The sequence below is a fragment of the Gopherus flavomarginatus genome, chromosome 8 (assembly GCF_025201925.1).
Source record: "Gopherus flavomarginatus isolate rGopFla2 chromosome 8, rGopFla2.mat.asm, whole genome shotgun sequence".
Taxonomy (NCBI): Eukaryota; Metazoa; Chordata; order Testudines; family Testudinidae; genus Gopherus; species Gopherus flavomarginatus.
In genome coordinates, this window is record NC_066624.1 from 23,251,934 (window position 1) to 23,268,192 (window position 16,259).

The 16,259-nt window shown below is 42.8% G+C and overlaps 1 protein-coding gene across 2 annotated transcripts in view; it reads left to right on the forward strand.

Moving 5' to 3' along the window:
* MSN (moesin) overlaps positions 1-16,259 on the forward strand; it is a 76,554-nt gene that overhangs the window by 32,521 nt on the left and 27,774 nt on the right. For both annotated transcript variants that reach the window (XM_050964660.1, XM_050964661.1), the window contains exon 2: positions 10,355-10,438. In XM_050964660.1, coding sequence (XP_050820617.1) covers positions 10,355-10,438 — 84 coding nt within the window. The remainder of the gene's footprint in view (positions 1-10,354; positions 10,439-16,259) is intronic.

The following is a 16,259-nucleotide window of genomic DNA, read 5'->3' on the forward strand; positions in this document are numbered from 1 at the left end:
AATCAGATAACCCATAAGTTTCCCCTTTTTATAGAGCAGTTTTCTCCAGGAATAGTCTGAAAAGGACATATTGATAACTTGAATCATAGCTGTAACATCTCAGGAGGTGTGAAGCCTATAAATCAAACCAGTAGTGCTATATTCTGTGCCCTTGAAGAGTAGCAATCTTCCTGCATTGTGCCCTCCAATAAGGAATGACTTTTTTAATAGCCCAAGAAATAATTAGTCAGGGAGTCTTGAATAAATGATACTCTAGGGGATATTTCATGTCCCTTGAATTACAAGCACAATATGTAGGGTTCTGGCTTGGGTTATCCATACACAAAATGGACAGCTTGCCATCTGAGAAGGAATGTACCCTAAGGGTTTGAGGTTTGGTAATGCCTGAGACAGCAAGCCTGCTTCCATGTCTTGATAGGATGAGGGCAGTGAATGTCCTAATTGTATAAACTGCCATCCTAAATAGAGGAAGAAATAGGCAAGATTGTTAGCAATGCTAGCTTCATGTGGGTATTGTAAAAAGCCTGGTGGGTTAAAACTTGCAGGTGGAGAGTCTGCATCATGAAAGCTTAGTGCAATTTATGTTTATGCTGGAATCTGGGGAAATATTGGTGTGGGGACAAGAATGCATCAGTAGCAGTGAGGGAGTTGTGATGAAGCAGTGGTTTTCAGCCTGTGGTATGTGGAAATCAGACATGGTCTGCAGACCCCCCAGGGGTCCAAAGGGGTCGACATCTCCATTTGAGGTTTTTTTAGGGGTCTGCAGGTGGAAAAGGTTGAAAACCACTGATAAATTAATGAACAAAACCTACTTTCTAAGGCCAATGCACATTGATATCAGGTCTCAGTTAAGGTAACTGCTATGCTTTTGGGAGTGCAGGGCAACTTGCTTCCATGCCAAGCTACACTAAGACTAGGCTCTGTTACTGTGGGTGGGTGGGTGTAACTTTTTAAATTCCTCCAGTAGAAGTTGCTGCTAGATCTGAAATGTTTCCAGTGGGTGAAACGGATCTGGGAGAGCCACCCCCACTTTGGGAACTCAAATACAAAGTGACTTGCAAATAGCTTTTTGTGAACAGTAGCTGAGTTTGACTTGCCAGGTTCCCAGGGTTCTTGGGATGGTGTAACTGTTCATGAGCGGGTTGATGGGGATATATGTGCATGTGGTGGTAAATCCTACAAGTTCATTGAATTTCAATAAAGCTAATCTGGTATAACTTTTTTGAATAGAAGTGTCATTCTAGGCTTCCTTTCTTTCAGGGAATGTCAGAATATCTCAGAAATGATACCATGTGATATCGCACATCCCATATGGCATAGTTGAACTCAGTAGCTTACAAATAAAGCCACAGATTGGAATTTGTTTTCTAAAGTATTCGGCAAATACTTGATGATGATGATGATGATGGGTACAGCTGTAGAAACTAATTACTTTCATGTGTGAATAGAAAGAGCTAAACTTGCAACTGAAATGTGGTAGCCAGTTACTTTAGTATTGCACTGAATTCCCTGTCCATTTGAACCCCCTGCTCAGGGAAATGCAGACTGGTAAAATGTATTGACTTTGACTTCTTCTTCTGTCATGTGATTGTCTAAAAGTGGGATCAGTCCCAGTCCACAAACCCACTAAATTCCCAACATACCATTTGATTGGGGTATACTTGTTTTCAGACTCGGGTAAAAAGGCACTCTGGTCAAAGCAGCAGTGACTGACTCAGCATATAGAGTTGGTTCATATGATTTTTGGTCGTTTGTTACTTGCCTCTTGTTTGCCCAGATGAACTCATGGCTTGCTTCCTGCACCACTAAGAGGTGAATAACAAAGACCACCTTAATTATCCATTGACTTTCCTCAGGTCATTCCTGATCCTGGGCTTGAAGGAAGTGGATATGCTGAATATCAACTGGATCAACCATGTCCAGGGCCAGCTCTAACTTTTTTTTTTTTTTTGCTGCCCCAAGCAAAAAAAGAGACCCTGCCCCACCGTAACCCCCTCCCCAGTTCCACCCAGCTGAACCAAAACCCCCCCAAAACTGAGCACTGCTTCACCCAAAGATGCTGCCCCAAGCACATGTTTGGTTGGCTGGTGCCTGGAGCTGACCATGACCCTGTCCCTATTTAGCAACTGTGCTTATCCTTGCTCTTCCTTACAAACATGTTACATGATGAATTTGTGAACTCGTGTTGCTCCATATGCAAAAAGGGTCATATGAAATAACTGAAATCAGTTCTCTAAAATACTGTTTTAGGTAAGCAAAACTTCACACCAAATGTCTGGTTACTGGGGGGGTGTGTGTGTGTGTGTGTGTGGGGAATACTGATGAGACACAACCCACAATATTTAGATGCTAAAAAAACTTCTTGTATTATGGGCTTAAAATGCGGTAGTCTCTGACAGACACTCGGAGGCCATTTGTTAATATCCTGGAATTATTACAACATGTAAAATCTCCTCTTCTCCCAGTATCTTTGGACTTTCTGTTGCAGGAACTCTGATCCTCAAAGGGGATGCAGGGAAGGAAGAACCCTTCAGCTAGCTAACAGTGCACTTGATTAGTACAGGAGTTGGTCATATCCAGTGATGAGCTGCCAGAATGTTAATAACTGGTTCCCTACCAGGCCTTCGGTGGCAGGTCCTCACTCACTCTTTTTTTTCGCCTGGAGCGAGTGAACAACCTGCTGCCAAAGTGCCATTGCCAACCTGGTAAGGAACCAGTTATTAAGCACTTCCCATGAGTACAAGCCCGAGACCCCCTCCCCTCCCCCCCGATACCACCCCTTATCCAACTCGCCCTGCTCTGTCCCCTGACCCCAGGGGTGAAAGTAGAAATAGGGATTCACAGGGCTGGGTTGGGGCCGGCTCAGGCCCGCAGAAGCAGGGGGAGATCAGAGCCAGCCGCAGCCTGCTCTGTATTGGTAAGTGCCCTCTGCTTCCCCTGCTGGAGTAGCAGCAGCAGCCAGGGGCTGTGGCAGCAGCTTAAAGGGCTCAGGTCTCCCCTACTTCTACCACCCCAGCCCTTTAAATAGCCCCTGGAGTAGCAGCAGTAGGGCTCTGGCAGCTATTTAAAGGGCACAGGGCAGTAGAGGCAGTGGGAGTCCCAGCCCTGGCCTGGCCTGCTTACCATGCTGCTCCGGGCAGCATGTATGGGTGCTGTGCAGCCCTATCCCCTTACCATGCTGCTCAAAGTGGAGGAGCTCCAGAGCCGCCCAGGAGTGGTCCAGAGTGCTGGTGCTGGGCTCTGAAAGAGGAGGGAAGGCAGGGGAGGGGCTGGGGGAGCCTCCCCAGGTGGGCCAGACAGGACAGTACTGTGGGTCAGATGTGGCCTGCGACCTGGAGTCTGCCCAGCCCTTTAACCACTGGTTCTAAACCAGCTTCTGAATTAACTGGTTCACATGAACCAGCTCCATCTCACCACTGGGCATATCCTTCCATCCCTGCACCTACACACAAGTCAACCTAATAAACTGTAAAGTAATTGATGATAAGGCAAGTGACTCTGGGATGGCACTTTCAGGTAAAGGAGATTCCTCTGTCCACTCACATAGCCATGGAGAAAAGGAAACACTGGGTACCAGTTGTATCAAGTGTAGTAGGAAATACCATCTTGCAGCTGTAACTTGGCCTGGCTACAATTTATTTTCCTGTTTTGCCATTCTTATAAGGTAGCTACAGGCCAAACCACCCTGTTTAGTTTACTGCTGGTTATTAAGAGGGGAGGAGGATTATTCTTCCTCTCTGAACATCTGAGATAACTGATGTGCGAGAGCATTGGAAAGGAACTTATTAGCAAACCTATTCAGGCATTTACATGGAGGAGGGGATGAAGGGTGGGTATGGAAGGCATATGCACAGTGTTAAACTTTTGAAGGCCTGTTGCAAATAGATAATGGTACCAGGCACCTAGTATCACTTGTCTCTAATTTGATGCTGCTGTGGGAGGAGGTGCTCATCCCTGATGATTTCTGAAGCTATATATTAAAAGGCAATCTTGCCAGTTGCAGCTGTTTTCCATATGGGAACAGGCACTGCTCTGACTTAGAGGGTTTGGCCTGTGTAGGAGGCCTTGCCTTCACAGCAGTGCTGTCCAGGGCAGCAGGAAATTCTGTTGCAGAAGCAATTTCATAACTTAAAAAAAAACAAATGGTAGTTAAAGTGGTAAAACCATGGCAACTGCTCTCTGTAACAGACAGAGTTGCTGGGGTTCTGGCTGTTTCCTTTAGGGAGATGTTAGCAATATAGTCTGTTTCATGACTAGTATCTTCTCCTTGATATCTGGTGTGGAGTGTTCTTAGGAATCCTGTTAGGGAGGAACACTAAAAGAGGTACCACAGCCATCTTCTAATATGCAGCAAAAGCCATTTTTTTAGAAGCACTTTGCACAGTATTGAGAGTTGTAAATACATGTATAAACTAAAGTGGAGGGAGGATAAAGGGTTCTGCAAGCCTTTCTCTTCCTTTTGATTAGTAAATTACTAGTTGCTCAAAGGGCTAGCAGAATTTTTATTATAGTAGAGGTGGCCTCTAAAGATCTAAACAAAATTGTTTTCATGGTTGCACTCGTACATGAGTAAATGCATTAAAAGTGCTAAGATGGATGGATTTATTGGGTTGCATTAAATAGAAATGCAGTGAAACATACCTAGGCAATCATCCTGAAGTGGAAGTCTAAAACGATAAACGCCTGTAAATCCCTTAACTGTGTTTTTTAGCTGTTACGGGTTTGTCTTAAGCCCTTCAATATGTTACTCCTTCCTTTCCAAAGGAGTTGTTATGAAATCTTTTTCTAGAAAGCCAGCTTTCTCTCACTCACACACACACACACACACACACACACACACACACACACACACACACACACACACACACACACACACACACACACACACACACACACACACACACACACACACACACACAAAAAAAAGTATCTTTCTGGGCTCTTATCATTGGAGGGAATGTTTTTCCCTGCTCTTAGTAGTCATTTCATAAAAATTCAATATGTAGTAACCCTACAATGACTGGGTAGCAAGACATGAGATTCCATGTCAATTGGGTTACTCCCCCTTACATTGGGGAGCAGCTGGTTCTTTGGAATGGGAAATATTAGCCTGTGAACAACCAGTTAACATGAGCTGTGGTGTCAGCACCAGCTGTGCTAACACTTGAACTAAACTGCTGTTGGTGCTTGTGTATATGGGGAGATCACATCACCTTTGCCATGTCTCCATGCCACTGCCAGGCAGTGATCTAGTCTCCAGCACAGGCCTGGTGGCTGGACGCATTGGTGAGCATGTGTATATAGGGTTTTAGAGGGGAAGACATTAGAACTACTTACAACTTTGTGGAAGTCTTGGTTGCAACTTCATTTGGCTGGTGAAGGAAACCAATACAGTGCTCATAGAAAAGGGTCTGACTATGTTCTGTTCCCTGAGCCGGTCCAGATCTTGCAGGTCTGTCTTTACATTTGCTTCCAGATGCTAGCAGAAGAAAAACCTCCTAGATTCAGGAAAGTGGGAGTTCAGTTCCTAGCTCTGCCACATGCTCACTATGCAATCTGGGGCAGGTCACTTCAACTGTACACCCACTTCGGCATCTGTGAAATGGGGAGAGTACATACCCCACTGCTGTTAGTACATCAGATGTGAGGAAATTTTTAGCTTGAGAGAGATCTATTCCCCCTCCACCCCCCCTTTTCAGAAGTGCAAGGTATAAACAGCTTAGACCTCCTGCTGGCAGCAGTTTTAAAAATCTTTGGCACAAGTTATTTATCTGTATTCCATAAACACTGGTGGTAAAAAATAAATTTAGCCTTTTAACCCCTCCCACCCCCCAAAAATCCTAGTATCTCATAACTGACAAAGGAAACAGCATGATGTGCTGTGGTGGGATTGGATTCTCTTCTCTAACGTCAAGAATAGTGATCAGTATTATAGGACACCCATGCTGCTGTGGCATTATCAATGATGGGCAGAGTATGAGGCTTTTTGTTCATCTTAAGGGATTTTTAAGGTTAGCCAGGGAAGACTTTAGCTGATTGCTCTACCAGGCACTCTCATCAGAGGTGATATATGCAGTATGTATACTAATGTACACTTAAAGTTCTGCTTTATCACTTAAGGGTGAACAGAGGAAGAGAGTTCTTCTGTGTAATATGTATCTTTTGCTATCAGTTAAATGAACTGATGGGGATGGAACCTCTCCTACATATAAGACAATGTCTCTCACTAAAGGGCCATACTCTTAAAACATCAGCCATGTGCCTGTCCTCCTTTATAAAGTGTTACAAGCCTGACCTTTTATCTGCTTACTGGGATAATAAAGAGAAACTCCACTTCCCATTTCAAACAGTAGAACCTTGGTAATGCTCTTATCACTGATCCACACCCAATAACTCATGCACACAAAGTAGCTTCTCTGCAAAAATGTTTCACTGTAGTGAGGTACCATGTTTATCTTTGCAAAACTTAATACACCATAGTGGCTAACATAGTATGAGATTATAAATAAATCAGTTGCATTATTGCTGCTATTTGGTTAATAGATCACAAGAAGCTGTCTCCCTCTTGATCTCTTGCTAACTCACAATCCAGTTATTTAGTAGATCGTTCAATTAGTGCAGACAAGTGAGGCCCCACTGTATTTAGGGGTGGCTTTACAGAGCACCTACTTATCTCTCAATTTAAACTGGCCGCTGGAATCCATATACCCTGAATTAAGCAGAACTGCATAGGTCTCAATATTTTTATGCCTGCTTCTGAGCTTTTCATTTACTTAACTCTGAGCAGAAATAATTGGTAGAACCTCTAGAGTACAGAAAATGCAGGTATTTCTCTCTCAAATAGTTACCCGTGTTCAGTACTACAAGATTCTTAAAGAATTTTATATACTGAACAGATTGGTTGTAGAATAGGCTTAAATGCACTAAAGTAAAAATAGGCCCCTTACTGCATGCCCAATTACTGTGGTGTAGCAGTGTCAAGCATTGCGTTTTAACTGTGTGGGCACAAATAGGTTTAAAAGATTAGAATCCTGCATATAGGATTGGTACTACCATCCATCAAGGCAGCTTCACTTTATGGTCTGATCTGGAAAACAACTTCTTTTAAAATATTATTCAGTCCCAGGATATAAACCAGCCACAGATGCTACAGTTGTCTTCTCCTGATTAATTGGAACTGTGGGCTGAAGTGTCAAAGCCAACATTTGTGTCACTAATATCTCAGTCTAAATTGCTTGCCCGAGCCAGGATGTCCTTGGCCAGCAGTCATCATTTTTAAACTGTAAAAGGGAGAGCAAAATAATGGATTGCTCTTCCACCAGTGATCGGAACAAATAGTAGTGAAGCTTTTGGGGAAAGAGGACTTAAGTCATTGCAGAGGATAGTAGTCAAAAGACAAATGTGGCTGAGTTGAGTGTAACCTGTCTGACAGTTGACTTTGTTTAAAAAAAAAAAATAAATAAAAATCCTTGTTCTGGTCCATATATGCCACGAACAAGGGAGAAAAACTGTAGATGCTTCCTGGCTACTTATTTCAGCTGGCAACACAAGAATGCCTAGCTAGACTGTGTATTTACTAGCCAATTAAGAACAATTGCTCTATTCACAGTGGGTTCAACTAAAGGAGGTGACAAAGAAGTAGAGCCAATGTAAATACTCGGAATCTGTAGAAAAGCCTCCTGTGAGGATATTTCAGTATATCCTAACAAAGCACTGAGTGCTGCATAAGAACTACAAAACACGTAGGGTTAAAGTTGTTGTCTTATAAGCTATCCAGAGAAGGCAGAAGAGGCCAATTTAAGGCTTGGCTATGATATTTTTCTTACTGCATGGTGACAGAACAGTTAATGCTGCGGCAGAATAAAGTGCAAGATGCCAGCATGGTTATCCCAGGGAGTGGGGGAACTGGCCTGTTGGGATCTGTTTCAGAAATGCACATATTTTGGGCACAGTGATCTTTTTCTGTGTGTAAATCTAGGATTTGACTAGTTCATCCATTAAATAAAAAAAAAAGCCTTTTGCTCACATCTTTCTACAGCTGTTCTGCAGTTTTGTGTGCTGCTATCTCATTAGCAGAGGAAATGGTGATGTTAGTGATGAAACCTGTCTAGGTAGACAAATTACTCTGAACCAACTTAATTCATAGCTATATTGGGTGGTTCCTCAAATATTTCTTTGCTGATGGTTGCTTTTTGTCTCTAGTGTCATGGTTTACAACTTTAGTCTAAACTTGAGTTTGAATTTGTATTGGTAAAGCCAACCCACTTAGTGGCTTTTTCTTTGAGAGGGAGCAGATAGAGCTGAAGGGTGCATTGGGAAGAGTCTATCATCTTGAGAGCTGGTAATTAATTAATTAAAATTTGACTCCTGGCAGGCCAGGGGTAACCATAGCACAGTTTTGTATTCTCAGTTTTGATACATTGGGTATCTTGTTTTGCATAATCCTGAATTTTGGTTTGGCCGTCCTGGATGGGGAGAGTACTAGAACAGTTAGTTCTAAAAATACCCAGCTAAAAATACTTGAAGCACAATGTACGTAGGTTTTGGAGGTTTTCCCTTCCATATAAACAGATATGCAAACAGAAATGGGTTCACAAACCACTTGCATCTTTTTTTGGGGGGGGAGGGAGGGTGCACTACTGAAAGTCCTCACATTAGCTTCACCCACATTCTTGTAACTCATCCTCTCCATTTTCAGGTAAGAATTTTTTTCCCCACTCAAATCTACAAGAAGTCTCCTTTAACCTAGGAAATGCAGCTAGATGCTCCAGAGAGGTCTGAATGGAATCACAGCTCAGTCATACAGTAGTATTCAAAGAGGAACCTGTCCCACCTTAGACTGTGGCTACACTAAACTTACAGCCACGCAGCTGCATGATATAACCACTGTAGGCCAATGGGAGAGAGCTCGGTAGCTGTGTGGCAGAAGCTCTCCCACTGACATCGTGATACGTACACTGTGTTAGGTTGGCATTATTTATGTTGCTTGGGGGATGGCTCTTTCACACGCCTGAGTGACCTAACTTTATCGTGCAGTAAGTGCTAGTGTAGACATAGCCTTAAGTGCCTAGAAAAATCCTACAGGATTCAAGCAGCTGTCATGGATTTAGAATATATAGTCTAATAGAGGCTCTAATGTGCCTTTAATTTGGGACTGACAACTTCTTTATGGCTACAGAGAGTCCAGTGGCACCTTAAAGACTAACAGATTTATTTGAGCATAAACTTTTTTGTAGGCAAACCCCACTTCAGATGCATGGAGTGAGAAGTACAGATGCAGGCATTATTATACTGATGCATGAAGAGAAAGGAGTTACCTCACAAGTGGAGAACCACTATTGACAGGGCGCTTCCCCATCCCTAAATCCAAACTAAGGAGGCCCCATTCTTATTGTGAGCAGTGTGGTGTGGTTTGTTTGTTTTAATCTCCCAGACAGAACACCACTAATTTACACACTATGTAGCCCTCAGACTCTCATGCTCTTGCCCCACCTGTCAAAGGTTTAGTAGATTGCTGTAGGGAGGTCTTGACCCAAAGATTTCATGTTCAATAAACAAATATAGTGTAGAGTACTGTGTAGAAAGGTATTACTATTGCAGTCCAAAAGAACTACAGGGTAGCTTGTCAGTCCTACAGCTTTGTGAACAGCATGTACACTTTCAGGGGATCCATCTCTTTAACAGAAGTGATGTGTGGGCAAGCTTCTGCATCTTATCAAATCTGAAACTTGACACTCTTGTCCTCACGTCTCCCAAGATTTGCATAGCAGGGTTTTGGCTACACAACTTGCCTCAATCAAAGGAAGCTGTAGCCATATAATCAAATTCTGGATAGGCTTCTTGAGCAGCTTAAGCAGTTAATATTTCTGAGCATGTTTTATAGACTCATGAGTGGGATCTCCTGGTCGGAGTGGTGGGTTTTTAGAGAAGACAGTTTCAAGTGCTTTCTCTTAAATATGATGGAAGCTGTTGGCATGTCATCTGTCGAGCACTAAACTTTATATCTGTGTTTGCAAACTATAATCTGACACTTTACATGTACGTGTTTGGATTTAGATTGGATTAACTCTTTTAGAAGGGATGTAAATGCTCATGTTTCATAGCAGAGATGAACCATTCACTGACTTAGTGAGGGGATTAAGAAGAAACTTCTCCATATGGGCGTTCTGCCCACTTAAAGGTTTCTTGCACCTTTTACCCAAAGGCTCCAGCACTAGCTGATGTAGACTGGGGGTGGGACTAAATGGACCGCTGGTGTGATGTAGTATGACTGTTCCTATGTTCCCTGTAATAGCATCACACAACTAGGAACATCCCTTGTAACCACTTTTTTTTTTTCTTCTTTATCTTCCAGATCAGTGTGCGAGTTACCACCATGGATGCTGAGCTGGAGTTTGCCATCCAGCCCAACACCACAGGGAAGCAGCTCTTTGATCAGGTAAAACGACACAACCTCAGGAAACATGCACTTAGTACTGACTTGGGTAGCGTGCCCTTCTCTCTTCTCCCCCCCTTTCATGACTCTCCTCACCTATTAACACACTTGCCACTGACTTATTTCTTTGAGGCCTTTAAAAGAGATTACAGGGCCATTAGACTATCATCAAGGAACTGCATGGTTTTTACCCCCACCTCATTTGTATATTTTAATTGAATGTGCCAGGAGCTATATCTGCCCCCAAAGTGCTTCCACTCTTGGGCAAATTGCATACCAAGAGGAGGGGAGAGGCTAAAATATGCAATCATCATGTTGTTGTTTTTAAAAATATTAACTGTCCTGAATCACCTCTCTTCGTACCATCATCAATTAGCTTATTGTAGGTGTGTTGGTAGAAATAGCCCCTGGGAGACATTTGAAAGAGTTGTGCCTATTCAAAATAAAAACTCTGCTTTGTACAAGTGTCAGCAAACGAGTTCAGTGAAATGTGCACTATAACATGTGCCAGACTTTGACAAGGTGATTCTTACTGTAAGTCACTTCCTAGGTTCAGCTGTCTTTATCTTGGTGCACTGGCTTTCCTCTGCATTCTATGCTCAGTGGCAGGGTGGATTCCCTTCCCCCTGCCCTCACCCCCCCAACCCCAGCTCAGGCTAAACAGAAGCAGGAAGACATATGCAGCCCAAACTTGGAGCTGTGAAGCCATGGACATTATCCAATCGCAGCTGTTGAGAAACTGACAGACTCCATTACACATCTCCTCTGTAATCCCAGAGGCCTTATCCAGGGTACTGCCCAGCCGCTCACAGCATCCGTTCAGCCTGTGGAGAGTGATGCAATCATGTCTTGTAGACAGAAGGGACTTTGTCAAGCTGCCGTTGGGGGAGGTGGCGTGCAGTAGAGGTGGAAGGAGGAAGAGATCACAGGCGTTGGCTGCTTGCAGAAGATTCTGTGAACAATAAGTCTTATTTTCATTTTTCTTTTGCCTGATTCCTTCATGTGTGTGTTTAACATGGGTGTGGTTCAGAAGAAACCCTAGACATTCTGGGGCCAGCCTTTGCCCCGCATCTGGGCTAGTGAGGAAAGAAAAATCAATTATGGTTACTTTACCCATAAAGCTGAGTATCTCATTTGAGACCAAAAGGCTTAATTTTGTACCGCAAGATCACTTAAAGGTTTTTTTCATTTAAAACACTTGACTGTTTGAATGTGCAGATAGTAAATGTTCCCTCTTCTGATGTTGCTTTGCTGCAATATAGAGGAATAGGTTGACAGATTAGTATACTATTTTTGTGATGGAGCAGTGCCTCAAGATATTCAATGAATAAACCTCTACTCCCTCCCAAAGCCTTGACTTAAGGAGGGCTTGGATGGGCTGTTGGAGCTATTGCTTTTCAGTAACATGCGAACACTTTTTTTAGCCTTGTGACCCACCCTTTAAATATAATCCATAGAAATGACATTGTTGAAACCCAACCAGCATGAGTGTACACAAATAAGTGTAGGGGACAATGAATTGTTAGTTCATTCTACATCTGGCATTTCAAGTGTTACTGCAGTATGATGGAATAAAATTAAGAGCTTGATGTTAAAGTTTGTTTTCCCTTGAAACTACTGTCTTGTGTTATGTGGGGTTTTTTGGGGTGAGGTGGGGTTCACCATGTCTACTGTTAAAGGGTCAGGTTTTAATACTCTTAACTACACAGAGTAAGGTGCTAGTCAGCAAGCACACCGCAGACTTCAGTGGATGTTCTTGCAGGTGTAACTGTTAACCAGCGAGTGTAGGGGGTTCTGAGTCTTGTCCATGTTGGTCTGCAATTTTGATGGCTGTGTCCCTAGGGTGGCAGAACATTTCCACAAAGTACACACGGATGCTGAATTTAGTCTTTACAGTGAATAAGTCTGTATTTGAGGAGCATCCATCATTCATCATATAAACCTTCTAATTTTTAATCATTGATCTTTTGTCATTCATAGCCCAGAGAGAGAGCAGTGTCAATTTGGCTTTTGAGGATTTTTGGCCAACGTAGCTTGTTTTTAGGCACTGGCTTTTTTAAAGTTACCTGGGTGCCCAAATATTTTGATACCTTAAGTAATCTGACACACCTTCATCAAAAGGTTTGGAGCATCCACAGCTGGCATGTTAATGCTATGCCATGCTAATGGCCAATGCTCCTGAAAATTTGGACCATTTTTCATAGGTGCCTAAAACCTGGTTTAAATCTAAACAGTCATTTTATTGAAAATGTTTGCCACTTCTTTTTGAGCAGAATTTATTTTTGTCAAGACAGTCTTTTTCTGCTTGCCTCTTACTTCCCTTCTCCCCCCTTCCCCCTGGTTTCTCCCCATTACTTGAACTATTAAAGGGCCTACTTCCCTCCTTCCCCCAAAGTCTAAAAGACTGATGCGTAGTTGAGTCGAGATACCAGATCTTCAAAGATTAGAAGGCTGAATCTTAAAACCATGTAGAAGCTTCACTAATGGGTTAATCTTTAAAAATCTTAATGGAAGAATTTCAGTGAATGAGTGGTAATTTGACCCACAAGGAGAGGAAGGTACACTGGCATATAACTAAAGTTTTCCACAATACATCAGAGCCAGGATACAGAACAGTTCCTCTGCTACCTTTCTCAAGTTCTCATTTTTCAATTATCTGCATTATTACAGTTGTCAGATAAATACTAAAATATTAAAGGAGAGAAATTGCACTAAATGGTGATGTGTGTCCATCCACTTTGTGCCTTGACAAGGGTGAAGATTCTTGCAGGCTTCCCAGTAGACTATCTGGTTAATACACAATATATGGACAGTTGAATGACCTAGCTATAGCATGCTACAGTTGCCGTCTAGAAGCTTGTCTGATTTGTAATCTCCTGCTGCTCACTCCACAGGGAGTATGTGAAAGTGGTGTGTAGTCCTTGACAGCTGTGCATGTCTGCCTCACTCTGGTGACTCTGTGGCAGTTCTAGGAATATGGCACTGGGGTTCAGGGACAGTCAGTTGGGGGCTAGGCACTGAAAGTGCCATTTAGGAAGTTGGGAAGATGAAGGTTCTGCCAAGGAAAAGTGAGTAGTCTAAACACACTGAGGAGTGAGATGGGAAGTAGGCATTGCATTTATGGGTATCAAGGCTGCCCTCTTGGCGGTAGTAGGCTGAGCTGCTGAACTGCAGGAAGGGTGAGGAATTTTAGAATCTGCTGCTATGTCAGTGCAATGATAAAGAATCTAATCTGTCCTCTAATGTTGCCCTGGCATTCAAAAACTGTCTCTGGACAATTGCACGAGGGGGAAGTTTTGATTGCAAAGGAAACAATCCATTCAGCTTCAGCAACAATGGGAAACGTATTGCTCCTGTCTTGAAATAAGAGTGATTATTCTGTATTTTTGTTTCTTGATGAAATGTTCTGGCTTGCAAAGACTGCCCTAGTTTGTAATTCTGAACAAAATGTTCTTTCAGAAGTTTACAACTGAACATTGACTTAATACAGCTTCAAAACTTTACTATGAAGAAAAATGCTGCTTTCCTATTTTTTTTTAAATATAGTACAGTCCTGTGTTAACTACATTTGCTTTTTTGTCTCTGCTGCTGCCTGACTGTGTACTTCGGGTTCCAAATGAGCGGTGTGGTTGACTGGTCAGTTTAACTCTGGTGCTCTTAATTCTGAGGTTCTACTGTATTTAAGCTGGCTCAGAGAACCGCTTGTCATGAAAGTACCATCAGGCATTATAATCCGAACATGGCAAGAGTTCAGGGCTATATTGGAATATTTTAAACTGTTGCTCGGAATATAACTGTAAAATGACTTGAAGTATAACCAGAAAGACCAAAGAGCTTCGATGCAGCAGCTGCGGCAGAGAATTTCAACAATGTGCATGGAACAAGCTTCACGATGGATGTTAAATTGGGGATTTTTTGGAAACCAAATACTGGAGTTCTACCAAATGATCTAACCTGGCAGGGGATGGTGAAAGGAGAGGGGCATGAAATGGGCGCAGGGCTGTCCTCTGGTATTTTTCTGCTCAGTTATGAATACTACTTGTGGACTGCAGCCAAATCATCCCTGCCTGTCTGGTTAGCCCTGGTTAGAATCCTCTTGCTTCCACACTCTTCCTGCATCAAGTACAAATGCCTCTGCCTACTACAGTTCTGCAGTGCTGGGCTCTGTCATCCTTGATTTCACCACCACTTGTGCAGTGCTTTGCCGATCACCTTGCCTCTGATCCCTTTGTTTCTTTTTTTTTTTCCTTTGCACCTCATGTATCTTGTATCTTCCTCCTCCCTCTGCCCCCAAAAGCCTTTACATCTGCTCTCCATCCTCTGCACCTGATCTAATGCACTTGCATAAAGAGTGAGGTGGCTTTTCCTAAAAGCTCACGTCTTGCAGCTAACCATTCTCTTCTGTTCTTGCCTAGTAGTTCTAGTTTTTTTTGATGTAGACCTGTGCCAAGCCGCAAATGCGTATTCAAATAACTTAGAGCCATTTCTCCACCCTGTCTGCATGCTGTCTAATTTGGACCATAGAAGATATGCCCCCCTACCATAAAAGTCTATCTGTGTAAAATGACGCAGGTACCTCTGATGCAGTTCAGAACTGCATTTCTTGCCACAGCTACTAATGGACTTCGTGGACTGCACATTTTTAGCTGCAACTCTTGCTTTGCCATTACATGGGCCTTGAGGTTTGCTGTTGGCTTTGCCTTTTGTTCAAAGTTTTTTTCAGTACAATGGGTAAGACCCAAATGGAACCAGGTTATGGTGCTCTGGCTCTGGTGTAATTACTTCTAGGCTTATAGCTGTACTAGCTGCTTTAAGTTATGGCATGCTCTTAGGACAAAATTGGGTCAGCAGTCACTTCTGCACTGCGCCTGGCAGCCACATCTTTCAGCACCTTGTTGAAACCCTCCCTCCCCCCCCCCTCCCCCCGAACTGATAAAGCCAGACTGTTTTGTGTAGCTGTATAGGGATCTTCTCCTGACGTCAGGCCTAATCTTGATGCTTCCTGGAGCCTTGTCAAGAGGGGTGACTTTCTGCTGTTTCAAACAGACTCCTAGTACTGGCATTCCCCTTTCTTTCATTGAGAGTAAATGAGACTTTGAATGTAGGAATTGTTAGATCTGAGTTGAGCTGTTCCCGTCCTGGTCCACACTACGCTGTTAAACCGATTTTAACAGCGTTAAATCGATTTAACGCTGCACCCGTCTACACTACACTGCTCTTTATATCGATTGAAAGGGCTCTTTAAATCGATTTCTGTACTCCTACAAAATGAAAGGAGTAACGCTAAAATCGATATTATATCGATTTAGGGTTAATGTGGACGCAGATCGACGTTGTTGGCCTCATTCTTTTACAGTAGCTACCCACAGTGCACCGCTCCAAAAATCAACGCTAGCCTTGGACCATGGACGCACACCACCGAATTAATGTGCCTAGTGTGGACGCGCACAATCGACTTTATAATATCTGTTTTATATAATTGGTTTAAGCTAATTTGAATTTATCCTGTAGTGTAGACATACCCCCCTTCTTACTAAACTTAGCAAAACTAGTACCCAGCTTGTGGTCAAACCTTCTGATACAAAACTGTAATGGATAGGAACATATTGTAGTATGTGCATTTGACTTCATTCAGCCACATTCAAGTGCAGCCTGTGTATAGTTCTCTACATTATGTATATTTGACCTGCCAGTGAGCTCATTGGACCTCTTCTTCTCTTTCTAGCTACCAGGCTCACCTTACTTTAAAAGTGCAGCAAAAAATTGTTGCCCTGTGTTCATTTTAAATCACTTCAAATATGAATTGACGCTAATTCTGACACTG